General features: G+C 70.6%; 3 protein-coding genes and 1 long non-coding RNA gene across 5 annotated transcripts; 1 reads left to right on the top strand and 3 right to left on the bottom strand.

Moving 5' to 3' along the window:
- Positions 1 to 488: 488 nt before the first annotated feature.
- Positions 489 to 4728, bottom strand: RAD51D (RAD51 paralog D). Of its 2 annotated transcripts, XM_029082416.1 has the most exons (12): positions 4622 to 4728; positions 4166 to 4254; positions 3989 to 4050; positions 3773 to 3891; positions 3523 to 3604; positions 3281 to 3415; positions 3083 to 3178; positions 2580 to 2648; positions 2167 to 2257; positions 2019 to 2089; positions 1777 to 1923; positions 489 to 1485 (listed from the first exon to the last, which is right to left on the bottom strand). In XM_029082416.1, the coding sequence occupies exons 2-12, from the start codon at positions 4245 to 4247 to the stop codon at positions 1408 to 1410; spliced, it is 1032 nt and encodes a 343-aa protein (XP_028938249.1). In that variant the 5' UTR covers positions 4248 to 4254; positions 4622 to 4728; the 3' UTR covers positions 489 to 1407. The 2 variants fall into 2 exon arrangements, with proteins under 2 accessions (XP_028938249.1, XP_028938250.1); XM_029082417.1 differs by lacking the exon at positions 2580 to 2648.
- Positions 4723 to 8279, bottom strand: LOC120638942. The gene is made up of 3 exons (XR_005660998.1): positions 8112 to 8279; positions 7144 to 7390; positions 4723 to 4762 (listed from the first exon to the last, which is right to left on the bottom strand). It is a non-coding gene; the product is annotated as an uncharacterized LOC120638942 (long non-coding RNA).
- Positions 8280 to 8899: 620 nt separating this feature from the next.
- FNDC8 (fibronectin type III domain containing 8) lies at positions 8900 to 13119 on the top strand. The gene is made up of 4 exons (XM_029082418.2): positions 8900 to 9095; positions 11436 to 11793; positions 12485 to 12718; positions 12857 to 13119. Exons 1-4 carry the CDS (start codon positions 8926 to 8928, stop codon positions 13103 to 13105), a joined length of 1011 nt encoding a protein of 336 aa, XP_028938251.2. The 5' UTR covers positions 8900 to 8925; the 3' UTR covers positions 13106 to 13119.
- A 536-nt stretch (positions 13120 to 13655) lies between these two features.
- Positions 13656 to 19586, bottom strand: NLE1 (notchless homolog 1). The gene is made up of 13 exons (XM_029082409.2): positions 19524 to 19586; positions 18469 to 18618; positions 16728 to 16945; positions 16568 to 16647; positions 16413 to 16489; positions 16229 to 16326; positions 15692 to 15884; positions 15472 to 15607; positions 15268 to 15314; positions 14958 to 15160; positions 14020 to 14179; positions 13860 to 13930; positions 13656 to 13747 (listed from the first exon to the last, which is right to left on the bottom strand). The coding sequence occupies exons 1-13, from the start codon at positions 19563 to 19565 to the stop codon at positions 13735 to 13737; spliced, it is 1488 nt and encodes a 495-aa protein (XP_028938242.2). The 5' UTR covers positions 19566 to 19586; the 3' UTR covers positions 13656 to 13734.
- Positions 19587 to 20410: the final 824 nt, after the last annotated feature.

Below are 20410 nucleotides of genomic sequence, written 5' to 3'. Positions count from 1 at the left end.
AAGCGCTCACTACGTGCCGAGCACCGTTCTAAGCGCCGGGGGAGATACAGGTTGTCCCACGTGAGGCTCACAGTCAATCCCCATTTTACAGATGAGGGAACTGAGGCACAGAGAACCGAAGCGACTCTCCCACAGGTCACACAGCTGACGGGTGTGCCACGCCGCTTCCCCTCGCGTTGAACCGTCCTCTCCCAAGCGCTCAGCACGGTGCTCCGCACTCAGTACGCGCTCACTAAATGACCGAACGAACGAGGTCCTCGAAGGCAGGGAGCGAAACCCAGGAGGCCGGGAGTCACGGGACTCGGCCTCTAACCCCGATCCTGGCCTGCGCCTGCGGCTGTCCCCCTCCTCCCCCCGAGCCGGGGCCGACGACGCGAAACAGGACGGGGGCCGGCTCCGGCCGAAACCCGAGGTCGACGGTGAGTTTCCGGCACGTCGTCGTGCCGGACGAGCGGCTATTCCGGCGGCCCCCAACAAACCCCGCGCCGTTGGCTTTAAATTTGCGTTTAATCGCCGTTCAGAGAGCGCGCGGTCTCGTCGCCGGGGCACAGATCGCTTCCAAAAACGAGACCGTGCAGGGGACGGGTCTCTGCCCCCTCCGCGGGCCGGTCTGGGGTCCGAGGGGGTCCCTCGCCTGGGGGCCGGCGGGGCGCCGGGGGGACGGAGGACACCGGCCGGGACCCCCGGCCCCGGCCGGACCTTCCCGCACCCCGACTCGGGCCGAGGGTCGGCGGCGACTGGGTCCGCGGGCCCCGCGGGACGCCCGCCGCGCTTGGGAGAGGTCGGCGGGGGCCCGGCCGGCGGGACCGAGTCGGCGCCAAACGGCGGTGAGGATCGGGGGGCGCGGCAGCGTTGTTTTCGGCGGGACCGGCGCGTCCCGGAGGAGACCCTCCCCCCATCCCGCCCCCTCAGCGGGGGGAGGGCGGCGGAGGGAGCTGGTGGCCGCCCCGGGGAGGGGGGTTCTCGTGCCCGGCTTCCTCTTCGCCACGGACGGGGGGGACGCAGTTCTTGGCTTCCGGCCCGGACGCGTCCACGCACGCCCGCGCATCTCCCCCGCCCGGCCAAGGAGCGGCCCATAGCCATCCCTCCTGCGGGATCCTACCCCGGGAGCGCGGGACCGTTCCGGCTTTCCACCGGGGACCCGGCCCCGAGGCCCGATCCCAGCGGGAAGGCCCCGGAGACGCCGGCCAAACCCATCCGGGGGACCCCAGATCCCTTTCACCGTCCCCCTCCCGACTCGGTTTCGGGGCCGGGGGCCGGGGGCCGGGGAAGACGGCCCGCGAGGACCGAGTCCCCCGGGCTTCCCGCTCGCCCTTCTGGAACCGAACCCCCCCGGTCGCCGCGGCCCCCGGGTCCCTCCCGATCGGAGCCCTCGGGGGGGCGGCCGCGCGATCCGCCCCCCGGCCTTCAGGAACCCTCCGGCGACGGGCTCGTTGCCGGGCTCCCCCAGGTCTCCAGATCCAGCGCCTCCTGGATGCCCGTTGGCTGGCGGGGGGAGGGGGAGAGGCGGTCGGTGGGGGCCGGGCGTCCTCCCCCCGGTTCGGGGGGGGGAGACCGAGGCCCCGAGAGGAGAGGGGGCCACACCGGGATGTGGCGGAGAGCTCGGGGAGGATGCGGCCGCGACCCCCGGCCTCCGCCGCCCGCTCCCCGCCCGGGCGGCGGCCCCGCTCCCGCCCGCGCCTCTTCTCCCAGCGCGGAGCGCCTCCCTCCCTCCCTCCCTCCCTCGCGGGCGGGCGGGCCGGGATCCCCTCTCCCCCGGCCCCGAGCGCGGCCCACCTGACGCGGCGACTTGGCGAGGCGGGCCGTCCGCCGGGGACCGGCCCCCTCCAGGACCACCCGGGTGCTGGGCACGAAGCTCCAGGAGCGGCCCAGCCCCGGCCGCGACCGCCCCGTCTCTCTGTCTCTGGTCAAGTGGTTGGTCACCTGAGAGGGGCGGAGGTCGGGCCGGCGGTCGGTCCGCCGGGGACGGGGACGGACCCGCCCCCGGCCTCTCCCCCCGGCCCGCCCGGCCCGCTCACCACCACGGCCAGGCCGAACTCCCGGGCCAGGGTCTTCAGCTCCCGGGCCAGCTGCGTCATCACGGCCAAACCTAGAGGTCAGGGGGTCGCCGGTCAGGGGGCGGGGCCTCCCCGGGGCCCCGGTGAGCGCCCGGCCGGCCCCGCTCACCTTCGCTCTGTCGGCCCCCCAGGAGCGGGGAGATGACGGCCGAGACGGAATCCAGCACCAGCATCTTCACCGGGCCCGGGGCGCCCGTCCCCTGCGACACCGGGCGGGAGCCCGAGAGGCGGCGCTGAGCCTCACCGGGCGCCCCCCCCGGGGCGGGCGGAGGGCACCGGCCGCCGCGCCCCGCAGAGGGCGGCGACCCGTCGGACGTCTCCGGGCGCTTAACGCGCGGACGGCGCTCCCGCGCCGGCCCCGCCCCACCTCCCCACCCGGGGAAGGAGCGGCGGGGCGGGGGGCCGGGCCTCCCCGGGCCGGGGGCGGGGGTGACCCCCGGACTCGACGTTAAAGGGCGTGACGGCTAAGTGGGACGGCGCCCCGGCGCTTAGGGACCGCCTCACGGGGACCGTGATTATTACCGTATGTCTTACAATAACGACGTCTGTATCCGTTAAGCGCTTACTACGTGCAGAGCACCGTTCTGAGCGCTGGGGGAGACACGGGGTCATCAGGTCGTCCCGCGTGAGGCTCACAGTTAATCCCCATTTTACAGAGGAGCTCACTGAGGCCCCGAGAAGTGACTTGCCCCAAGTCAGACAGCCGACGGGTGGCAGAGCCGGGATTCGAACCCGTGACCTCCGACTCCCCAGCCCGGGATCTTTCCACCGAGCCGCGCTGCTCCCATCGGCGGCTCCAGCCGCTTCCCGCGGCTCGCGGAGGGCGAGGGGGGGTGGACGCGGAGGGCGAGTCGGTTCCCTCCGTCCGTCCCTCTCCCCGCCTTCGGGACGGAAGCTCCCCGGCCGTCCGGGGGCCGTGGACCCCGCCGGCTCTCCCCGAGGGGGCCCGGGGCCGGTGGCGGCCTCCCCTCCCGCCGACGCCCCCCGCCTCGGCGGCCCCGGGGGGGGGGGGGGGCTGGGCCCACCTGCCGAGAGAAGCTGCCCCGCAGGTCCTGGAGGGCGTCCAGCACCCCGAAGGCGTCGAACGACCGCTCCACCCGAATCCGCCGCAGAGCCCCCGCCTGGAGGGAGGGAGGGCGGGGAAGGGGGGGTCTCGTCGGTCCCCGGAGGGGGTCTCCTCGGCCCCCGGGGACCCTCCGCCCGCCCCCGCCCGCCCCCGGGACCTGCTCCTCTTCATCCCGGGTCCGGGCCCGCAGCAGCTGGAGGAGCCGGGCGGCCGTGAAGCCGCCCGTCGAGTCCAGGAAGAGGACGTTCCGGCCCAGGCCGTGGGCCACGCTGGCCGCCGCGCACAGGCACACCTGGGGAGAGGGGCGGAGGGGGCGTCGGAGGGGACCGTCGCCCCCGCCGCTCGCCCGGACCCCCGGCCGGCGGACCCGCCCCGCCCCGCCCCCCGGCCGGCGCCCACCTGCGTCTTGCCGCTGCCGGGGGCTCCGGTGAGCTCGGCCACCTCTCCGGTGTACAGGCCCGAGTCCAGAAGCCGGTCCAGGCTGGGGACCGAGCGCGGCGTCGGTCGGGGGGTCGGGGGGGAGGCGGCGGCGGCCGCCGCCTCCCGCCCGCCCCGCGCCCGATCCCCGGGGGCCGGACCGGGGGGGCCGGTCGCCCCGGGCCCTGCCCCGCCTCTCTCCCCGTTCCGCGGCGGGGCGCCCGGCACGTACCCCGGGAGGCCCGTGGGCAGGATGGCGGTGGTCTCCGCCAGCTCCTCGTAGACGTCCGCCCCGCTCAGGGGCAGGGCCGAGAACTGGGCCAGCAGCACGCGCCTCGCCGCCACCAGGGCCTGCGGGCAAGAGCGGGCATCCGGCGAGCCGGGGGGGGGGGTCGGACGGGGCGGCGGGAGACGCCCCTCGCCCCCGCGCCCCCTCCGGCTTCCTCACCTTGTAGGACAGGCCGCACCTCCGGGACACCTCCTCCAGGCGGGCCGACACCAAGTCCACCACTGTCCGCGGGACGGACGGACGGACACGCGCGTCGACTCTCGGAGCGGGGAGGGTCCGCGGGCCCCGGCCCGCCCCCCCCGGCGCCCCCTCGACCGCCCGCCGCCCCGGCCTTACCCGTCCTGATGCCGTGCTCCCTGAGGAGGCGGACGGAGCGGTCGGTGAGGCCCGGGCACAGCCCCGCCCGCAGGGCCGCCATGGTCGTCCTGGAAGGAAGCGGGCCGGGGGCACGGGGTCGCTCCCTCGCCGACGCCCCTAGGGCGGTCGGGGGCGCGGACCCCTCCCCGCCCCGGGGGGCCGCTCTGGAGGCTGGGGGGGCTGTCCGGGTGGGAACGAGCGGCAGGCGAAGAGGACGGAGGGCAGCCGAGAGGTGGTGCCGCCCCTCTCCCCGCGGGCGCCCCCTCGTGTGGGCAGGTCTCTGCCCTCCCCCCCTAAAGGGGCTGACGCCCGACCTCATTCGTATTTCCCTCTTTCCTCCCGCACCCCCTAAATCCTCCAGGAACGGCGGCCAAGGGCCCGGGAGGAGGCACGAGGACCCGGGTGCCAATCCCGCCCCCCGTCTGCCGCCGGGACCTGGGGTGAGTCGCTTGCAGAAGCGGCGGCGAGAGGCCGGGCTGGGGAGCCGGAGGTCGTGGGTTCTGATCCCTCCTCCGCCCCGTCTGCTGGGTGACCTTGGGCCAGTCGCTTCACTTCTCTGGGCCTCAGTGATCTCCTCTGTAAAATGGGGATGAACCGTGAGCCTCCCGTGGGCCGACCCGATGACCCCGCATCCCCCCCCCCCCCCGCCCCCGGCGCTTAGAACGGTGCTCGGCACCTAGTAAGCGCTTCACCGATCCCCACATTATTCTTCTCTGGGCCTCGCTTTTCCCTCCTCTGGAAAAGTGGGGATTGAGAAAAGCAACCCGACCACCCTGCATCTCCCCCAGCGCTTAGCACACAGTCAGCGCTTAACAAATGGTGCAGTTCTTCTTCTTCTCCCGCCCTCAGTTCCCTCGTCTGCAAAATGGGGAGGGGGGGCCAGGGCCCCACCCCATCTGCTCGCCCCCTTCCCCCGGCGCTTAGCACAGTGTCTGGCACGTAGTAAGCGCTTAACAGATACCCTTATTATTGCTATTATTAGCAGCCGAGCCGCGCCGGCGTCGAGGGTGGCGAGGGGCTGCCCCCCCCACTGGGTTTTGCCCCCCTGCTCCTGCCGCCCTACGTCACTTCCGCTTCCGGTCCCCCTCCCCCCCCCGCTTCGGGGCCCACGAGGTTGGCTGGGCCTCTACCGCCACCTGGCGGCCGGGCGGGGGACGCCCCCTCCCCTCGAGTGCGAGCTGTTCTATTCCTAACCGTCATCATCATAACGTCGGTACCTGTTAAGCGCCGACTATGTGCAGGGCGCCGTTCCAAGCGCTGGGGGAGACCCGGGGGAATCGGGTCGTCCCACGTGGGGCTCCCGGTCTCCGTCCCCATTTTCCAGATGAGGGAACTGAGGCCCCAGAGAAGGGAAGCGACTGGCCCAGGGTCACAGAGCTGACGGGTGGCGGGGCCGGGATCCGAACCCATGATCTCTGACTCCAAAGCCCGTGCTCTTCCCCCTGAGCCACGGATTAACAACAACAGTAATGATAACGGCGGCGTTGGGTAAGCGCTTACGATGCGCAGAGCGCCGTTCTAAGCGCCGGGGGGGGGTCCAGGGTCATCACGTCGTCCCCCGTGAGGCTCCCGGTCTTCACCCCCGTTTTCCAGAGGAGGGAACTGAGGCCCAGAGAAGTGAAGTGACTCGCCCACGGTCACCCAGCCCACAGGTGGCAGAGGCGGGATCCGAACCCTTGGCCTCTGACTCCCACTGTGCCCGCGCTGTGCGCAGAGCACTGGGCTAAGCGTGGGGGAGAATACGATACACCCGTAAAGACGGACGATCCTGCCAAGGATCCGCGGGCCCTCCCTTTCCCGGGGGGAAACGGGAGGCCGGAGGCCGGCCGGAGTACTCGCGGTCGGTCGCGCTTATCGAACTCTTACCCCGTGCTAAACGCTTGGGGGGGGGGGGGTTTATTGTTCTGCGGTATAGATCTCGGCGTGGCTCAGTGGAAAGCGCCCGGGCTTGGGAGTCAGAGGTCATGGGTTCGAATCCCGCCTCTGCCACCTGTGGGCTGGGTGACCGGGGGCGAGTCACTTCACTTCTCTGGGCCTCAGTTCCCTCCTCTGGAAAATAGACCTTAACCGTGAGCCTCCCGGGGGACGACCCGATGGCCCTGGATCTCCCCCAGCGCTTAGAACAGTGCTCGGCACCTAGTAGGCGCTTAACAGATACCATTATTATCGATTTCTTCATATGCGTGGCTTTATGTCACCCTCCATCCTCATGGACACGGATTGCTCTCCCGCTTCGAAACCTGATCCAAGGCCCAGCTCCTCCGAGAAGCCTTCCCCGCCTGCGCCCTCCTCTCCTCCCACTCCCTTCTGCCCCGCTCTTACTTGCGCCTTCGTTCATAATAATAATAGTAATAATAACGACGTCGGTATCTGTCAAGCGCTTACTACGTGCAGAGCGCCGTTCTAAGCGCCGGGGGAGACACGGGGGAATCGGGTCGTCCCCCGTGGGGCTCCCGGTCTTCATCCCCGTTGGACAGATGAGGGGACTGAGGCACAGAGAAGTGACTTGCCCACGGTCACACGGCCGACAAGTGGCAGAGCTGGGATTCGAACTCATGACCCCTGACTCCGAAGCCCGGGCTCTTTCCACTGAGCCACGCTGCTTCTCATCCTCCCTCCCAGCCCCACAGCCCGTGGGCACGCGCCTGTAATCAGAATTACAGAGAGAGACTAGCGAAGCAGGGTGGCTCAGTGGAAAGAGGCCGGACTTGGGAGTCCCAGGTCATGGGTTCGAATTCCGGCTCCGCCCCTTGGCAGCCGTGTGACTGTGGGCGAGTCACTTCACTTCTCTGGGCCTCGGTTGCCTCGCCTATAAAATCGGGACGAGGCCCGTGAGCCTCGCGAGGGATAACCCGATGACCCGGTCTCTCCCCAGAGCGCTCAGAACGGTGCTTTGCACCCAGTAAGCGCTTAACGAATCCCGACCTTGTTATTAATCACGGTATTCAAGGGCTTACCGTACGCTAAGCGTCGTTCTAGGTGCCGTGCGTAGGTTTTATTTCTTCATATCGATGCCCGTCGCCCCGACCTAAACCGCGAGCTCGTTGTGGGCAGGACTGCGTCCGTCGATTGCGCTCTCCCGAGCGTTCAGTACAGCGCCCCGGGGAGATGATTAAACTCTCAGCTCTCCGGGGGCAGGGAACGTTCAGTACAACACGGGTGGTCGTTCCGGCCCCGGCGTTTAGTACGGTGGTCTCTCGCGTTCTGTTTGGACGGTAATGGCACAAGGTCATCGAGCCAACCGCGCCTCCCCTCCCCTCCCCCCGGGCTGGGTGCCCCAAGGGCAGGGTCTGCCATCTTTGGGTATTTGTTAAGCGCTTGCTACGGGCCGGGCCCCGTCCCACACACCGGCAAATGGGGTCGGACACGGTGCCCGACCCACGCGGAGCTCACGCTCTCCATCCCCATTTTCCAGGTGGGGTGACGGAGGCTCGGAGAATAATGAGGGTGGTATCTGCTAAGCGCTTACTAGGTGCAAAGCGCTGGGGGGGATACAGGGTGATCGGATCGTCCCACGTGGGGCTCGCGGTTTTAATGCCCATTTTCCAGATGAGGTCGCCGAGGCCCAGAGAAGTGAAGCGACTCGCCCACGGTCACCCAGCCGACGGGCGGCAGAGCCGGGGAGCCGACCCCGTGACCTCTGACACCGAAGCCCGGCCTCTTTCCACGGAGCCACGTTGCTTCCCCGCAGCGGGCAGGTGGAGGGGCCGGGATTAGAACCCATGACCCTCCGGCTCCCGGGCCCGTCCCCCCTCGGTCCACCCCACGGCGATCGGTTCGGCTGCGGACGGACTCTCTCGTGCGGGCGAGTCGGTCTGTACGCTCCCCGTGGGCAGGGACCGTGTTGGGTCATCCCGGCATTTAAGCGCTTACTACAGGCCGGACACCGTACTAAGCGCCGGATCACACTCTTCCACGAGCTTACCGGTGCACAGAGCGGCAACCGAGCAGTCGTATCTAGCGGGTGCTCGGAGAGGCCGTTTCTACGCTGCCTGGGCCGCAGCGATATTATTTCTCGGCGTAGCTCAGTGGAAAGAGCCCGGGCTTGGGAGTCAGAGGGCGTGGGTTCGAATCCCGCCTCGGCCACTCGTCAGCCGTGACTGCGGGCGAGTCACTCCTCGGTGCCTCGGTTCCCTCATCCGGAAAAAGGGGATGAAGACCGTGAGCCTCACGGGGGCCGACCCGATCACCCCGGGTCTCCCCCAGCGCTTAGAACGGCGCTCGGCACGTAGGAGGCGCTTAACCGATACCAGCATCACCGCTGATTCAATAACGTTGGTATCCACTAAGCGCCTCCTACGTGCCGAGCGCCGTTCCAAGCGCTGGGGGAGACCCGGGGTCATCGGGTCGTCCCACGCGAGGCTCACAGTTAATCCCCCTTGTACAGATGAGGGAACTGAGGCACAGAGAAGTGAACACAGTCACCCGGCTGACGAGTGGCAGAGCCGGCATTCGAACCCACGATTCCGGACTCCCAAGCCCGGGCTCTTTCCACTGAGCCAGATTTAGCCCCGACTCCATCCGAGACGCCCCGGGGGGGGGGCATTTCAGAGATGCCAGGCTGGAGGGGAGGGTCCACCTGGGACCCCCCCCCCCCCATCCCCACTGTGACATCATCTTGGTCGGCCACCAACCGGGAAGGGGGACGCTCTCCTTGGGGGGCGTCGTGGTGATGTCACTGCAGCCCCCCCCCCCCCCAACACCACCTTGAGGGGTCTCTGCGGGTCGGGAGGGCAGGAATGTCTCTCCAGAGGAGCCCGGGGGCACGGCCCCGCACGACCCCCCGCTCCTCCAGGCAGCCCTCCGGGGGCCGGGAGGACTCCCCGGAGGACCGCCGGAGCAGGGGGGGCCGCGCGTCCAGAGATCCTTTCAGGGAGACCATCTGGGAAGAGGACGACCCCGTGATCCTGTAAGAGTCGCCCCCGTCCCCCCCCCCCCCCCATCGGAGAGGGAGCGGGGCTCGGTGCCAAGAGGCCGGGCTTGGGAGTCGAAGTCGCGGGTTCCGATCCCGGCTCCGCCGCCTGTCGGACGGGTCACTTCGGGCCAGTCACTCGGCTCCTCGGGGCCTCGGTCACCTCATCTGGAAAATGGGGATTGAGGCTGTGAGCCCCCCGTGGGACAACCCGATCGCCTCGTATTTAGCTCCCGGCTTAGTACGGTGCCCGGCGCACGGTAAGCGCTTAACGAACACCATCCTCACACTAGTAATCTCGGCAAGGCGACGGGTCGCAATGATAACGTCGGTATCCGTCAGGCGCTTCCTACGCGCCGAGCACCGTTCTAAGCGCCGGGGGAGATCCGGGGTCATCGGGCCGTCCCACGCGAGGCGCACGGTTAATCCCCATTTGACAGATGAGGGCACTGAGGCCCAGAGAAGTGACTCGCCCCCGGTCACAAAGCCGACGCGTGGCGGAGCCGGGATTCGAACTCGTGACCGCTGACTCCCAAGCCCGTGCTCTTTCCACCGAGCCACGCTGTAGGTAGGCCCGAGGTGGCCAACGGATGCCACGACCTCCCCCTCTCGATGGGCGTCGACATGGTGGACGGGCGGGGGTGTCATCTGAGAAGCAGCGTGGCTCAGTGGAAGGGGCCCGGGCTTTGGAGTCAGAGGTCGTGGGTTCGAATCCCAGCCCGGCCACTCGTCGGCTGTGTGACTGCGGGCGAGTCACCTCACTGCTCTGGGCCTCAGTCCCCTCATCTGTAAAATGGGGATGAAGACTGAGCCCCACGTGGGACGACCCGATTCCCCTGTGTCTACCCCGGCGCTTAGAACGGTGCCCTGCACGTAGCGGGCGCTGAACAGATACCAACATTATCGTCATCCTCCGAGGGGGGAGCCGGGCGACCGGGAACGTTCCCGGCTAGGCCGCGGCGGATTTCCGACCCGCCGCTTCTCCGTCGGCCCCGGGGCAGCGGCTGGGGGCTGCCGTTGGAAAGAAAAGGGAGCAGAGGAGAGGCGGGATGGGACGGAGGGGCACGGGGGCGATGCCGAGCCGGCGCCCCCCGGGCCGCCCGACTCCGCCGGGAACCGAGTCCGGTCCGCTTGGAGGCCGGGGCCGCCGGCCCTCCCCGGGGGGCCGTCCGCGACGCCGTCGGCCCGGGCTCGGGTCCGGCGCAGCCCGTCGCCCCAACACGCCGGACGCCAACCGTTAGACTCCGTCCAATGATCTCCCTCCCACGTGGAAGGCGCACAGCCCTTCTTCCGGCCCGCCGATGCCACCGGACACGTCGGCGACGCGGACGGTCCTCTGTCAAATCGGGACGGGTCCGGGCCCGGGAGTTCTGATCCCGGCTCCGCCGCCGCCCTGCTGCGTGACCCCGGCCGAGCGACCTCACTTCTCTGGGCCTCAGTCAAGCTCATCAGGAGATAAGCGGCGTGGCTCAGCGGAAAGAGCCCGGGCTTCGGAGTCGGAGGTCACGGGTTCGACTCCCGGCTCTGCCGCTCGTCGGCCGGGTGACCGGGGGCGAGTCACTTCACTTCTCGGGGCCTCAGTGACCTCATCTGGAAAATGGGGATTAACCGCGAGCCGCACGTGGGACGACCCGATGACCCCGGATCTCCCCCGGCGCTTAGAACGGTGCCCTGCACGTAGTAAGCGCTTAACGGACACCAACGTCATTATCATTATTGTTATTATTATTATTATTATTAAGACGGTCCCCGTCCCCCATGGGGCTCAGTCGATCTCCATTTTGCAGGAGACACCTCTCAGGTGAGCCCGGAGTAGTGCCCGGCACCTAGCCGAGCGCTTAGCGAGTACAATTTTAAAAAATAAATCAGGGAGGGCTGCCAGGAAGGGGTGGGGAGCACATGGTAATAGTAAAAATAACGTTGGCATTTGTTAAGCGCTTGCTACGTGCAGAGCACCGTTCTAAGCGCCGGGGCGGATCCGGGGTCATCGGGTCGGCCCCCCCCGTGAGGCTCCCGGTCTTCATCCCCATTTTCCAGATGAGGGAACCGAGGCCCAGAGAAGTGAAGTGACCCGCCCACGGTCACCCGGCTGACAGGTGGCAGAGCTGGCATTCGAACCCACGACCTCTGACTCCCGATCTTCCCATCCGCTCGGCCCGACAAGGAGAAAGGGCGGGGGGCGGCGGGGGGGGGGGGGCCTCCGGGCCAGAAAACCAGCACCGCACCCCATCGCGGGCCCGGCCGAAGAGATCGGACCCCGGTTCCGAGAGCCCCCGCCGCGTCCCCCTCCCCCGAGCCCCCGCCTCCGCCCCCTCGAACCCCCTCCCGCCCCCGCAGGTATCCGACCGGCGCCGGTTCGACCGGCAGCTCGGACGAGAGCGGCGCCACGTCCTCGCTGTCGGGCGGCCGGCCGGCGGGCGCCCGCTCGCCCGACCTCCGGGTCTCGGCCGCCTTCCGCCAGCACCTGCACGAGCTCAAACTGGCCTCGCCGGGCGGGCGGCTGGACCTGGGCGGGCTGCCCTCCTCCTGCCCCCACTCCCGCCGGGCCCGCCGCCCGCCGCCCGCCCCCCTGGACCTGGACGACGCCGACCTGGACACGGAGACCACCTCCACCCCCTCCGAGTCCACCGTGGCCCTGGAGGTGCCCGACGCGCCCTTCGTCCACAAGCACACCGTCGACGACGTCACGGCCACGGTGCGACCCCCGACCCGAGGGCGGCGGGGGTGGGGGGGGAGGGGCGCGTGACCCCCCCCACGCCTCTCCCGGGAGCTCGGGAGGGGGCAAAATCCGAGGGCGGTGAGGGCAAGGCCAGGGTTCTAGCGATGACGACGATGATCACGCCGTCTGTTAAGCGCCCACTCTGCGCCGGGCCCCGTACTAAGCACCGAGGCGGGGGATACAAGCCCACCGGGCCGGACGCAGTCCCTGTCCCGCGTAGGGGTCGCGGTCTCCATCCCCGTTTTAGGGCCGAGGCGACCGAGGCCCAGAGAAGCGCCCGTCTCCGCCCCTTCTCGGCTGGGTGACCTCGGGCCAGTCGCCTCACTTCTCTGGGCCTCAGCCACCTCATCTGCAAAATGGGGGTGGAGACCGGTGAGCCCCACGTGGGACGGGGACCGTGTCCGTGCTCGTACCCGGCGCTGAGCGGAGTCCCTGGCGTGTAAACACAGCGATAGGAAGCGCCGATCCCACGGCGCCGTTCTTAGGGCCCCCCGGGGGGGGGGGGGGGAGACGGGGACCGAGGCCCGAAGAGGGGTCCGGCGGTTCGCCCGGGGCCACGGGTCCGGCGGGCTTTCGGGCCGGGCCGCTCCGCCTTTCTAGTCGTTCCCGCCTTCTCGTTTCCGTCCCCCCGGGGCGGCCCCGAGCCGCTCCCTCCGCTCTCCCCTAGATCACCTGGGAGGGCCCGGAGGCCAAGCAGCGCGTCAGTTTCTACCAGGTGATGCTGCGTGTGCTGGAGACCCCCGACGGGGTGGGGTCCGTGGACGCCCCGGACCCCTGGGTCTTCAACCAGATCGCGGGCTCCACCATCAAGCTCGTGGACCTGCGGCCCGGCACCAGATACTGCCTCAGCGTCCGGGCCGCCAACACCGCCGGGGCCGGGGAGTGGTGCCCCCCCTACAAGGTGGGGTCCCGGCCCCGCCGGGGCGGGGGGGGGGGCGGGAGGGGGCCGGGCGAGGGCTCCCCGGGAGCGGAACCGGGGGGAACGGGGAGGGGGACGCGGGGCGGGGGGCCGAGCCGGTTCCGTTCGGCTCGTTCCCAGTTTGCCACCCTGGCCGGGGGCGAGAGAGGCTTCGAGAAGAGCCCCGTCCGGGTCACGGTGCGGAGGGGCAAGGAGACGCAGAGAAGGACCGTCCACCTGGGGGGCGGCGAGGGGAAGGGCCCCGAGCGGCAGCCCCCCGAGCCGGAAGAGGGGCGGCCCTTCCTCCCCGGACGCCCTCCCCGCCCGGCTCCGAGGTGGTGTCCCCGGGCAGGCCGAGGGGAGGACGCGCCACCGGGAACCGCTCATTAAAGGACGATTCGCTACCCGGACTCCTCTGCCGCCCCGGGCGGGCCCATCGGGGGGGCCCGCCGGTCCCTCGCCGGGCGCTCCCGCTTCCCAGATTCCCGAGGCTCCGACGCGGACCCGGGGAGCGATCCGGGAGCCCGGATCCAAGCGCCTTTCGGGGCCCGGGCCGTCGGCCCCCCGCCCCGGATCCTTCGTTCCCGGGGCCGGGAGGGGGGTGTCCGACCCGCGGTCCCTCGGGAGGGACGGGGCGGGACCGGAGAGCGGGGGGACACGTCCGGGTTTCCCCGAGGAGAGAGCGCAGGCCCAGCCCGGGAGCGAGTCCGGCCCGAAGCGCGGCCCCCGGCCCGCAGGCGGCCGGCTCGGAGCCTTTTATTGGGGTCGGCGAGGCGACGACGGACGACGAGGGGGCGGGAGGGCCCCGGGCCGGACTCCCCGGGTCCGGACGCGCCGGGCCCTCCGGCGTCGGACACCCCGTGGGCGGCCTCCCCCGGCGCGCGACCCGCGGGGCGGCCCCGGGGCCCCCCCGACCCCCGCCGGGGCCGCGGCGGGACGGGGGGGGGGTCCCGGCCGGGGTCCGTCCCGCCCGGTCTCTACCGGGGGCGAGGGCGAGCGGAGGCCGCCGGAAGGGGGGGTCACCTCCTCCATCTGCAAGGCAAGGGGACGAGGGCCGCCGGGGTGAGGGCCGGCCACCCGCGGCCTCTCCTCCCCCTTTCCCCGAGCGCGGCCGGCCGCCCCCCGCGCCCCCGGGACCACTCACATCCGCAGGCACTTGTCCTTCCCGCCGCTCGCCACCCTCTGGCCGTCGGGGCTCCAGTCGACGGCGAACACCTGCGCCGGCCGAAGGTCCCGCGACTCAGCTCCGCCGGCCGGGCCCCCTCCCCGCGCCCCCTCCCCGTCGGCGGTCCCGGCCCCCGCACCTCGTCGGCGTGTCCGGGGAGGTCCGCGCTCAGCTTCCCGGCCTTCACGTCCCAGACCTTGAGCGTGCTGTCGCCGCTGCCGCTGACCAGCAGCCGGCTGTCGGCCGACCAGGCCACCTGGTACACGGCCGCCACGTGGCCCCGCAGGGACGTCAGGTACCTGGGGACGGGACACGGTCGGCTCGTCTCCAGGCTGTGAGCTCGTCGTGGGCAGGGCGTGCGTCCGCTATCCTATCCGCGCCTATCGCCGCACCGTCCTCTCCCGAGCACGGAGCACAGCGCTCGGCACGCGGGAGGCGCTCGACCGACGCCCGTGGGGGGGCCCCGCCCGGTCCACCCACCCCCCGACCCCGGACCGCAAGCTCGCCGCGGGCAGGGAACGGAGCCGAGGAGCGGCGCGGGCTAGCGGAGAGAGCCCGGGCTTGGGGGTCGGGGGTTCGAATCCCGGCTCCGCTTGTCGGCGGGGTGACTCGGGGCCGGTCGCCGGGCTTCTCCCGGCCTCATCGGTAAAACGGGGCTAAAGACCGCGAGCCCCACGTGGGACAACCCGATCACCCTGTATCTGCCCCGGCGCTTACAACGGTGCTCGGCACCTAGTGAGCGCTTGACAGACACCGTCGGCGTCGTCATTATCGTTATCTGCTGATTCCGTTTTATCACAGTCTCCCAGAGCCGGCGCTAAATAACGATGGGGTTCCGTTGAGCGCTTACTCCTCAGCCCCTGGGGTAGGTACGAGCTAATCAGGCCGGTCCCCGTCCCGGATGGAGCTCCCGGTCCTCGCCCCCGTTTTCCCGACGAGGGAACCGAGGCCCGGAGAAGGGAAGCGACTCGTCCGAGCCCACGCGGCAGACGGGCTCCCGGGCCCGGGCTCTAGCCGCCGATCGATCCCCGGGGGGGGGCGGGGAGGGGGGGAACCCGGGGGCCGGCCGACACTCACCGGCCCGTGCGGCCGTCCCAGAGCTTGACGGACTTGTCGAAGGACGCGCTGGCGAGCAGCCGGGTGTCGGGGGAGAAGACCACCTGGTTGACGAGCGCCTGGTGACCCGTCAGCCGGGCCCGGGCCTTCTTGTCCTCGCCCGGCAGCCACAGGTACAGCGTGAAGTCGTCCGAGCCGGACACCAGCCGCTCGGGACCCTGGCCCTGCGGGGGCGGGAGGGGGGGGGGGGGGCGCGTGCCCGGGTCAGCCCGGGGGCACCTCGGGGGCGGGGGGGGGGGGAGGCCACCGGCCCGCCGACTGGCGCACTCACCCGCACGAGGTTGTAGCGGTCCAGGGCTTTCTGCTTCAACTCCTGCACTGCACGGGGAAGGGGGAACGGAAGTCACGGCCGCCGGGGCCGCCCCCTCCCCCCCCCGGCCCCCGAGACCGCAGGGGAGACCCCGGGGCGGGACCGGGCCGGATGCGGCCGCCGCCCCCCTTCCTCCCGGACCCCCCGCCCCGCCGGGCCACTCACGGGTGCCGCCCGGGTCCCGGGGGTGGACGGAGGCGTCGGCGGGCTCGAAGGCGGCCGTGCGCAGGACGTAGTCGGTGCTGAGGGCCAGGGTGTTCACCCAGTGCGCGTGGCCCTGCAGGGTCCGGCACAGGACGCCCTGGGGGCCGAGGGGGAGGGTCGGCCGCCGTTCGTCCGGGCTCCGGCCACACGGCCCCCGCCCGCCCGCCCGCCCGCCACTCACGTCGTGCGCCCTCCAGACTTTGACGGTGCGGTCTTGGGAGCCCGAGTAGAGCAGCCCGTCGCCGCCCCAGCGGAGGCAGGTGACCGCCTGCGTGTGGCCCGTCAGGATGCGGTGACAGCGCCCGGCGGACGAGTCCCACAGGCGGACGCTGCCGTCCTTGGAGGCGCTGGCCAGGTAGCGGGCCTCGGGGTTCCTGCCGGGAAGGTCTTTCCGGTTCCCGGGTCTCCCTCCTTCCCTCTCCTCCGGCTCCCTTCCGCTTCGCCCTGAACCCGCTTCCCTTTCTTCAACCCCCCTCCCGGCCCCACGCCGCTCACGTCCACGTCTGTCATTTCTTTCTATTCCCGTCCGTCCCCCCGCCCCCCGGGGCTGAAAGCTCGTCGTGGGCGGGGAACGGGTCTGCTTATAGTTACAGCGCCCAGCACGGTGCTCCGGCGGCGGTAAGCGCTCGCTGAATACCACCCGAAGGTCGCTGCGGGTTGGGCGTGCCCGCGCCCCGGCCCCCACCGGCCGCCCCGTCCCCCTCCCCGGCTCACTTACGAGTGCAGCGGCTCCCAGCACAGGCTCGTGATCCACTTGCTGTGTCCGGCCAGCGCTCGGCCCAGCTGCCTGCCCGTGCTCGGGTCCCACAGGAATATCTGCGGAGACGGGGCCGTGGGGCCGTTGGCCCGGCCGCCCGCCGGCCCCCCCCCGGCCCGCCCCGCCACGTCCCCCGTCCGCCCACCTGGCCGTTCTTGCACCCCGAGGCGAGCTTCTTCCCGTCCGGGGACCAGGCGACGCTGAGGACCCAGTGCCTGTGGCCTGTCGGGGCGAGAGGCGGGGATGACGGGTCCGCGCGGGAGGGGCCCGGACCGGGGTCCCGGGGGCCCCCTAACTCACCCCGCGCCGTGTAGAGGGGCGTCTCGGTGTTCAGGTCCCAGAAGCGCACGGTGGTGTCCCCGGAGCCGCTGGCCAGGTACCTGGGGGGGCGGAGGGGACGCCCGGGTCAGCCCCCTCCCGGCCCGGCCCGCCCCCGCCGCCCCCCCGGCCCCGGCCGTACTTTCCGGTGGGGCTGAAGGCCAGGGAGATGACGGCTTCGGCGTGGCCCGGCAGCGAGCCGGTGCAGCGCGTGACGGCCCGCACGCGGAAGGCGGCCTGCGGCTGGTAGACCACGTCCAGGACCTTCTCCGTCTCCACCGGCCGCGCCGCCAGCGTCTGCCCCAGAGAGGCCACGATCTCCGCGTCGTCCACGTAGAAGGCCAGGGGCGGCGGCTCCTCCTGGGGTGGGAGGTGGCGGGGGGGGGAGGGGGGTCGGATGTCACACCCCGGCCCTCTAGGCCGTGAGCTCGCGGCGGGCGGGGGACGGGTCCGGTGTGTATTGCTCGGCTACACTCTCCCAAGCGCTCGGTACGGTGCTCTGCGCACAGTAGGCGCTCACTAAATATAACTAGTGACCGTCTCGCGGGGGCCCGACACGGGGAGCTCCGGCAGCTCGCGCCCGGCTTTCGGCTCCGAAAACGGGCCGTAAAACGGGGGCGCGGTCCTCGCTCCTCTCCCCCCGGGGTTGGGGGGGGGGGGCGTTCGGTCGGCGCGGGCGGGGTCTGAACGCCTCGTGGCGGGGCACAGTTCGCACCGCATGGCGGTCGAGGCGGCGGCAGGCACTCCGGGGGAGGCTCCGTCGGGTGCCGATCCTCTACGGTCGCGAGAGTCTGCCGGGGGCCCGGGGCGCTCGGGAGACGGGGACGGTGAGGGTGGGGAAGGCCCGCTGGTTTGCGGATTCAGGCCGTGCTTCCCCACTCCTCAAGGGACTCCGGCCACCTCCTCATCCAACGAAAACTTCTCGCCGTCGGCTTTAAAGAGGTCCGTCCCCTCGCCCCCCCCCCCCCCCCCCCCGGCTCTCCTCCTCCGACCCGGCCCGCGCGCTCCGCTCCTCTAGCGCCGACCTTCTCCCCGGGCCTCCGTCTCGCCGCCGACCCCTCGCCCGCGTCCCCCGGATCGCCCTCCCGCCTCAAATCCCACCGGCCATGATTCTCCCCGGCCTTCGAAGCCTTACTGAAAGCCCATCTCCTCCGAGAGGCCTCCCCGGACTAAGGCCCCCCTCTCCTCTTCTCCCTCTCCCTTCTCTATCGTCCCCGACTCCCAGCCCCACACCTCCTCATGTCCCCATCTGTCACTGATTTATTTCTTTTCACGTCTGTCTGCCCCTCTAGACCGTAAGCTCGTCGTGGGGAGGGAATGTGTCCGTTATAGCATCCTGTCCTCTCCCAGGCGTTTAGTCCGGTGCCCTGCACCCTTGCGAGCGCTCAATAAACACAAGCGAGTGAATGAAACAGCCCGCATCTCCCCCGTCTCGTCCCAGCGCACAGAGCCGCGGGAGGAATCCCCGACGGTGGCGGCTCGGGTGACTTCCGACGGCCGCCCGGACCCTTTCTTTTTTCAGAAGGGGAGGTCCCCTACGTGCCGAGCTCCGTGCCGATCGCCGGACTTCAGAGACGCCGAGGAGGTTGGACGCGGTCCACGCTCCCCCTTGGGGCTGGCGACATTCATCCCCACTTTATAGATGAGGTACCTGACTGTGGCCCAGAGAAGTGAAGTGACTTGCCCGGGGTCACGGAGCAGACAAGGGGCAGAGCCGGGATTAGAACCCGTGACCTTCTGACTCCCGGGCTCTGTCCCCAGGCCAAGCCCACTCTTCCTCCTCCGTCTAATAACGACGGCGTTACGTTAAGCGCTTACTACGTGCGCAGCACCGTTCTAAGCGCCGGAAGGCCGCAGGAGGCGGAGGGGTTCGGGGCCGGTACCTGGTGGGGCAGGAGCGCGTCGCAGACGAGCTGCAGGCGTTGTGGGGTGATGTCCAGCGGCACGTCGAAGGGGGAGCCCAGGGCCTCGCCCGCCTCATCCTTGAACTGGATCAGCAGCCGCTCCATGTCGCTGGACATCCTCTCCTCGGCCTGGGAGGGCGGGAAGGAGAGTCGGATGGAGGGCGGGATGGAGGGCGGGATGGAGGGAGGGAGGGATGGAGGTAGGGAGGGATGGAGGGCGGGATGGAGGTCAGAGGCACATGGTTGGGGAGGTGTGAGGGAGGGAGAGGGGATGGGGGACGGGGGGTGTGAGTGGGAGGGGGGAGCGAAAGGGGTCGGGGGTGAGCAGGGCGGAGGAGGGGGATCGGAGAGGGCGGTGAGGCAGGGGAGAAGAGGGGGTGGGGGGCAAGGGCAGGGAGGGGGTGAAGGAGGCAGGAGGGGGACTTGGGGGTGAGGGGGGCAAGGGAGGGATAGAGAAGGTGGGGGGCGCAGGGCAGGGATGGAGGGGGTGAGGGGGCACAGGAGAGGGATTGGGGGGGCGAGGGGGGCAGGGGAGAAGAGGTGAAGGGGGCGGGGGAGGGAGGGAGGGGAGCAGGGGAGAAGATGGAGGGGGTGAGGGGGCACTGGGGAGGGATTCTGGGGGGTGAGGGGAGCAGGGGAGGGATGGAGGGGATGGGGGGTGAGGGGCAGGGGAGGGGTGAGGGGCAGGGGAGGGATTTGGGGGGGGTGAGGGGAGCAGGGGAGAAGATGGAGGGGGTGAGGGGGCACAGGGGAGGGATTCTGGGGGGTGAGGGGAGCAAGGGAGGGATGGAGGGGATGGAGGGGTGAGGGGCAGGGGAGGGATTTGGGGGGGGTGAGGGGAGCAGGGGAGAAGATGGAGGGGGTGGGGGGGACAGGGGAGGGATTTGGGGGGTGAGGGGGGCAGGGGAGCAGAAGGGGTGAAGGGGGTGAGGGGGCACAGGGGAGAAGAAGATGGAGACGGTGAGGGGGCAGAGGGGAGGGATTTGGGGGTGCAGAAGGGAAGGCGCGCGGAAGGGGTGGCTGCAGGCCCCGACCCGTCCGGCCCCGCTCTGCTCCGCTCCTCCGGCTGCCGCCATGTGCTTCCGGCCTCCCGGCGGGAGGGACAACGAGGCGCGGGGCCTAGAGCGCCGCCCCCCCTCCCTCCCCGGCCCCGCCCCCTCCCCCCGGGCCCCGCCTCCGCCCCGGCGGACACCGAGACGCCGGCCTAGAGCGCCGCCCCCAAAGCCCGCGGCGCCCCCCGACAGCGACCCCTGGCGGCGCCCCCGGGGCCACGCTGAATGACGGCATCTGTTAAGCGCTCACTATGGGCCAAGCGCTGTTCCGAGCGCCGGGGTTGGTAATAATAACGTTGGCATTCGTTAAGCGCTCACTATGTGCCGAGCACCGTTCTAAGCGCTGGGGTAGACCTAGGGGAAGCAGGTCGTCCCACGTGGGGCTCACAGTCTTCATCCCCATCTTACAGAGGAGGGAACCGAGGCCCAGAGAAGTGAAGCGACTCGCCCACGGTCACCCGGCCGACGAGTGGCAGAGCTGGGATTCGAACTCATGAGTCCTGACTCCAAAGCCCGTGCTCTTTCCGCTGAGCCACGCTGGTACAGAAGAAGCAGCGTGGCTCAGTGGCAAGAGCCCGGGCTTGGGAGTCAGAGGTCACGGGTTTCGATTCCCCCTCTGCCGCTCGTCAGCCGGGTGACCGCGGGCGAGTCGCTTCACTTCTCTGGGCCTCGGTTCCTCCTCTGGAAAATGGGGACGAACCGTGAGCCTCACGCGGGCCGACCCGATGACCCCGTATCTCCCCCAGCGCTTAGAACGGTGCCCTGCGCCTAGTAAGCGCTTAACAAACGCCGACATTATCATTATTATTATTACTACAGGGGAATCAGGTCGTCTCACCTGGGGCTCACGGTCCCCATCACCCTCTGAC

The sequence above is a fragment of the Ornithorhynchus anatinus genome, chromosome 17 (assembly GCF_004115215.2).
Source record: "Ornithorhynchus anatinus isolate Pmale09 chromosome 17, mOrnAna1.pri.v4, whole genome shotgun sequence".
NCBI lineage: Eukaryota > Metazoa > Chordata > Mammalia > Monotremata > Ornithorhynchidae > Ornithorhynchus > Ornithorhynchus anatinus.
Note: the sequence above shows the minus strand (reverse complement) of the source record. Positions and strands in the feature narration are given on the sequence as shown.

Excerpts from the sequence above, each read along its gene's own strand:
- RAD51D (XM_029082416.1), bottom strand. The coding sequence starts at position 4,247 with ATGGCGGCCCTGCGGGCGGGGCTGTGCCCGGGCCTCACCGACCGCTCC. Across the intron at positions 3,605-3,772 it reads CTGCCCACGGGCCTCCCGGG|CCTGGACCGGCTTCTGGACT; the intron begins GTACGTGCCGGG and ends CTCGGTCCCCAG. Across the intron at positions 3,416-3,522 it reads CCGGCAGCGGCAAGACGCAG|GTGTGCCTGTGCGCGGCGGC; the intron begins GTGGGCGCCGGC and ends CCCTCTCCCCAG.
- NLE1 (XM_029082409.2), bottom strand. The coding sequence starts at position 19,565 with ATGGCGGCAGCCGGAGGAGCGGAGCAGAGCGGGGCCGGACGG. Across the intron at positions 15,885-16,228 it reads TGCTGGGAGCCGCTGCACTC|GAACCCCGAGGCCCGCTACC; the intron begins GTAAGTGAGCCG and ends CCTTCCCGGCAG. Across the intron at positions 15,608-15,691 it reads AAGTCTGGAGGGCGCACGAC|GGCGTCCTGTGCCGGACCCT; the intron begins GTGAGTGGCGGG and ends CTCGGCCCCCAG.
- FNDC8 (XM_029082418.2), top strand. The coding sequence starts at position 8,926 with ATGTCTCTCCAGAGGAGCCCGGGGGCACGGCCCCGCACGACCCCCCGC. Across the intron at positions 9,096-11,435 it reads GAGGACGACCCCGTGATCCT|GTATCCGACCGGCGCCGGTT; the intron begins GTAAGAGTCGCC and ends CCGCCCCCGCAG. Across the intron at positions 12,719-12,856 it reads AGTGGTGCCCCCCCTACAAG|TTTGCCACCCTGGCCGGGGG; the intron begins GTGGGGTCCCGG and ends GCTCGTTCCCAG.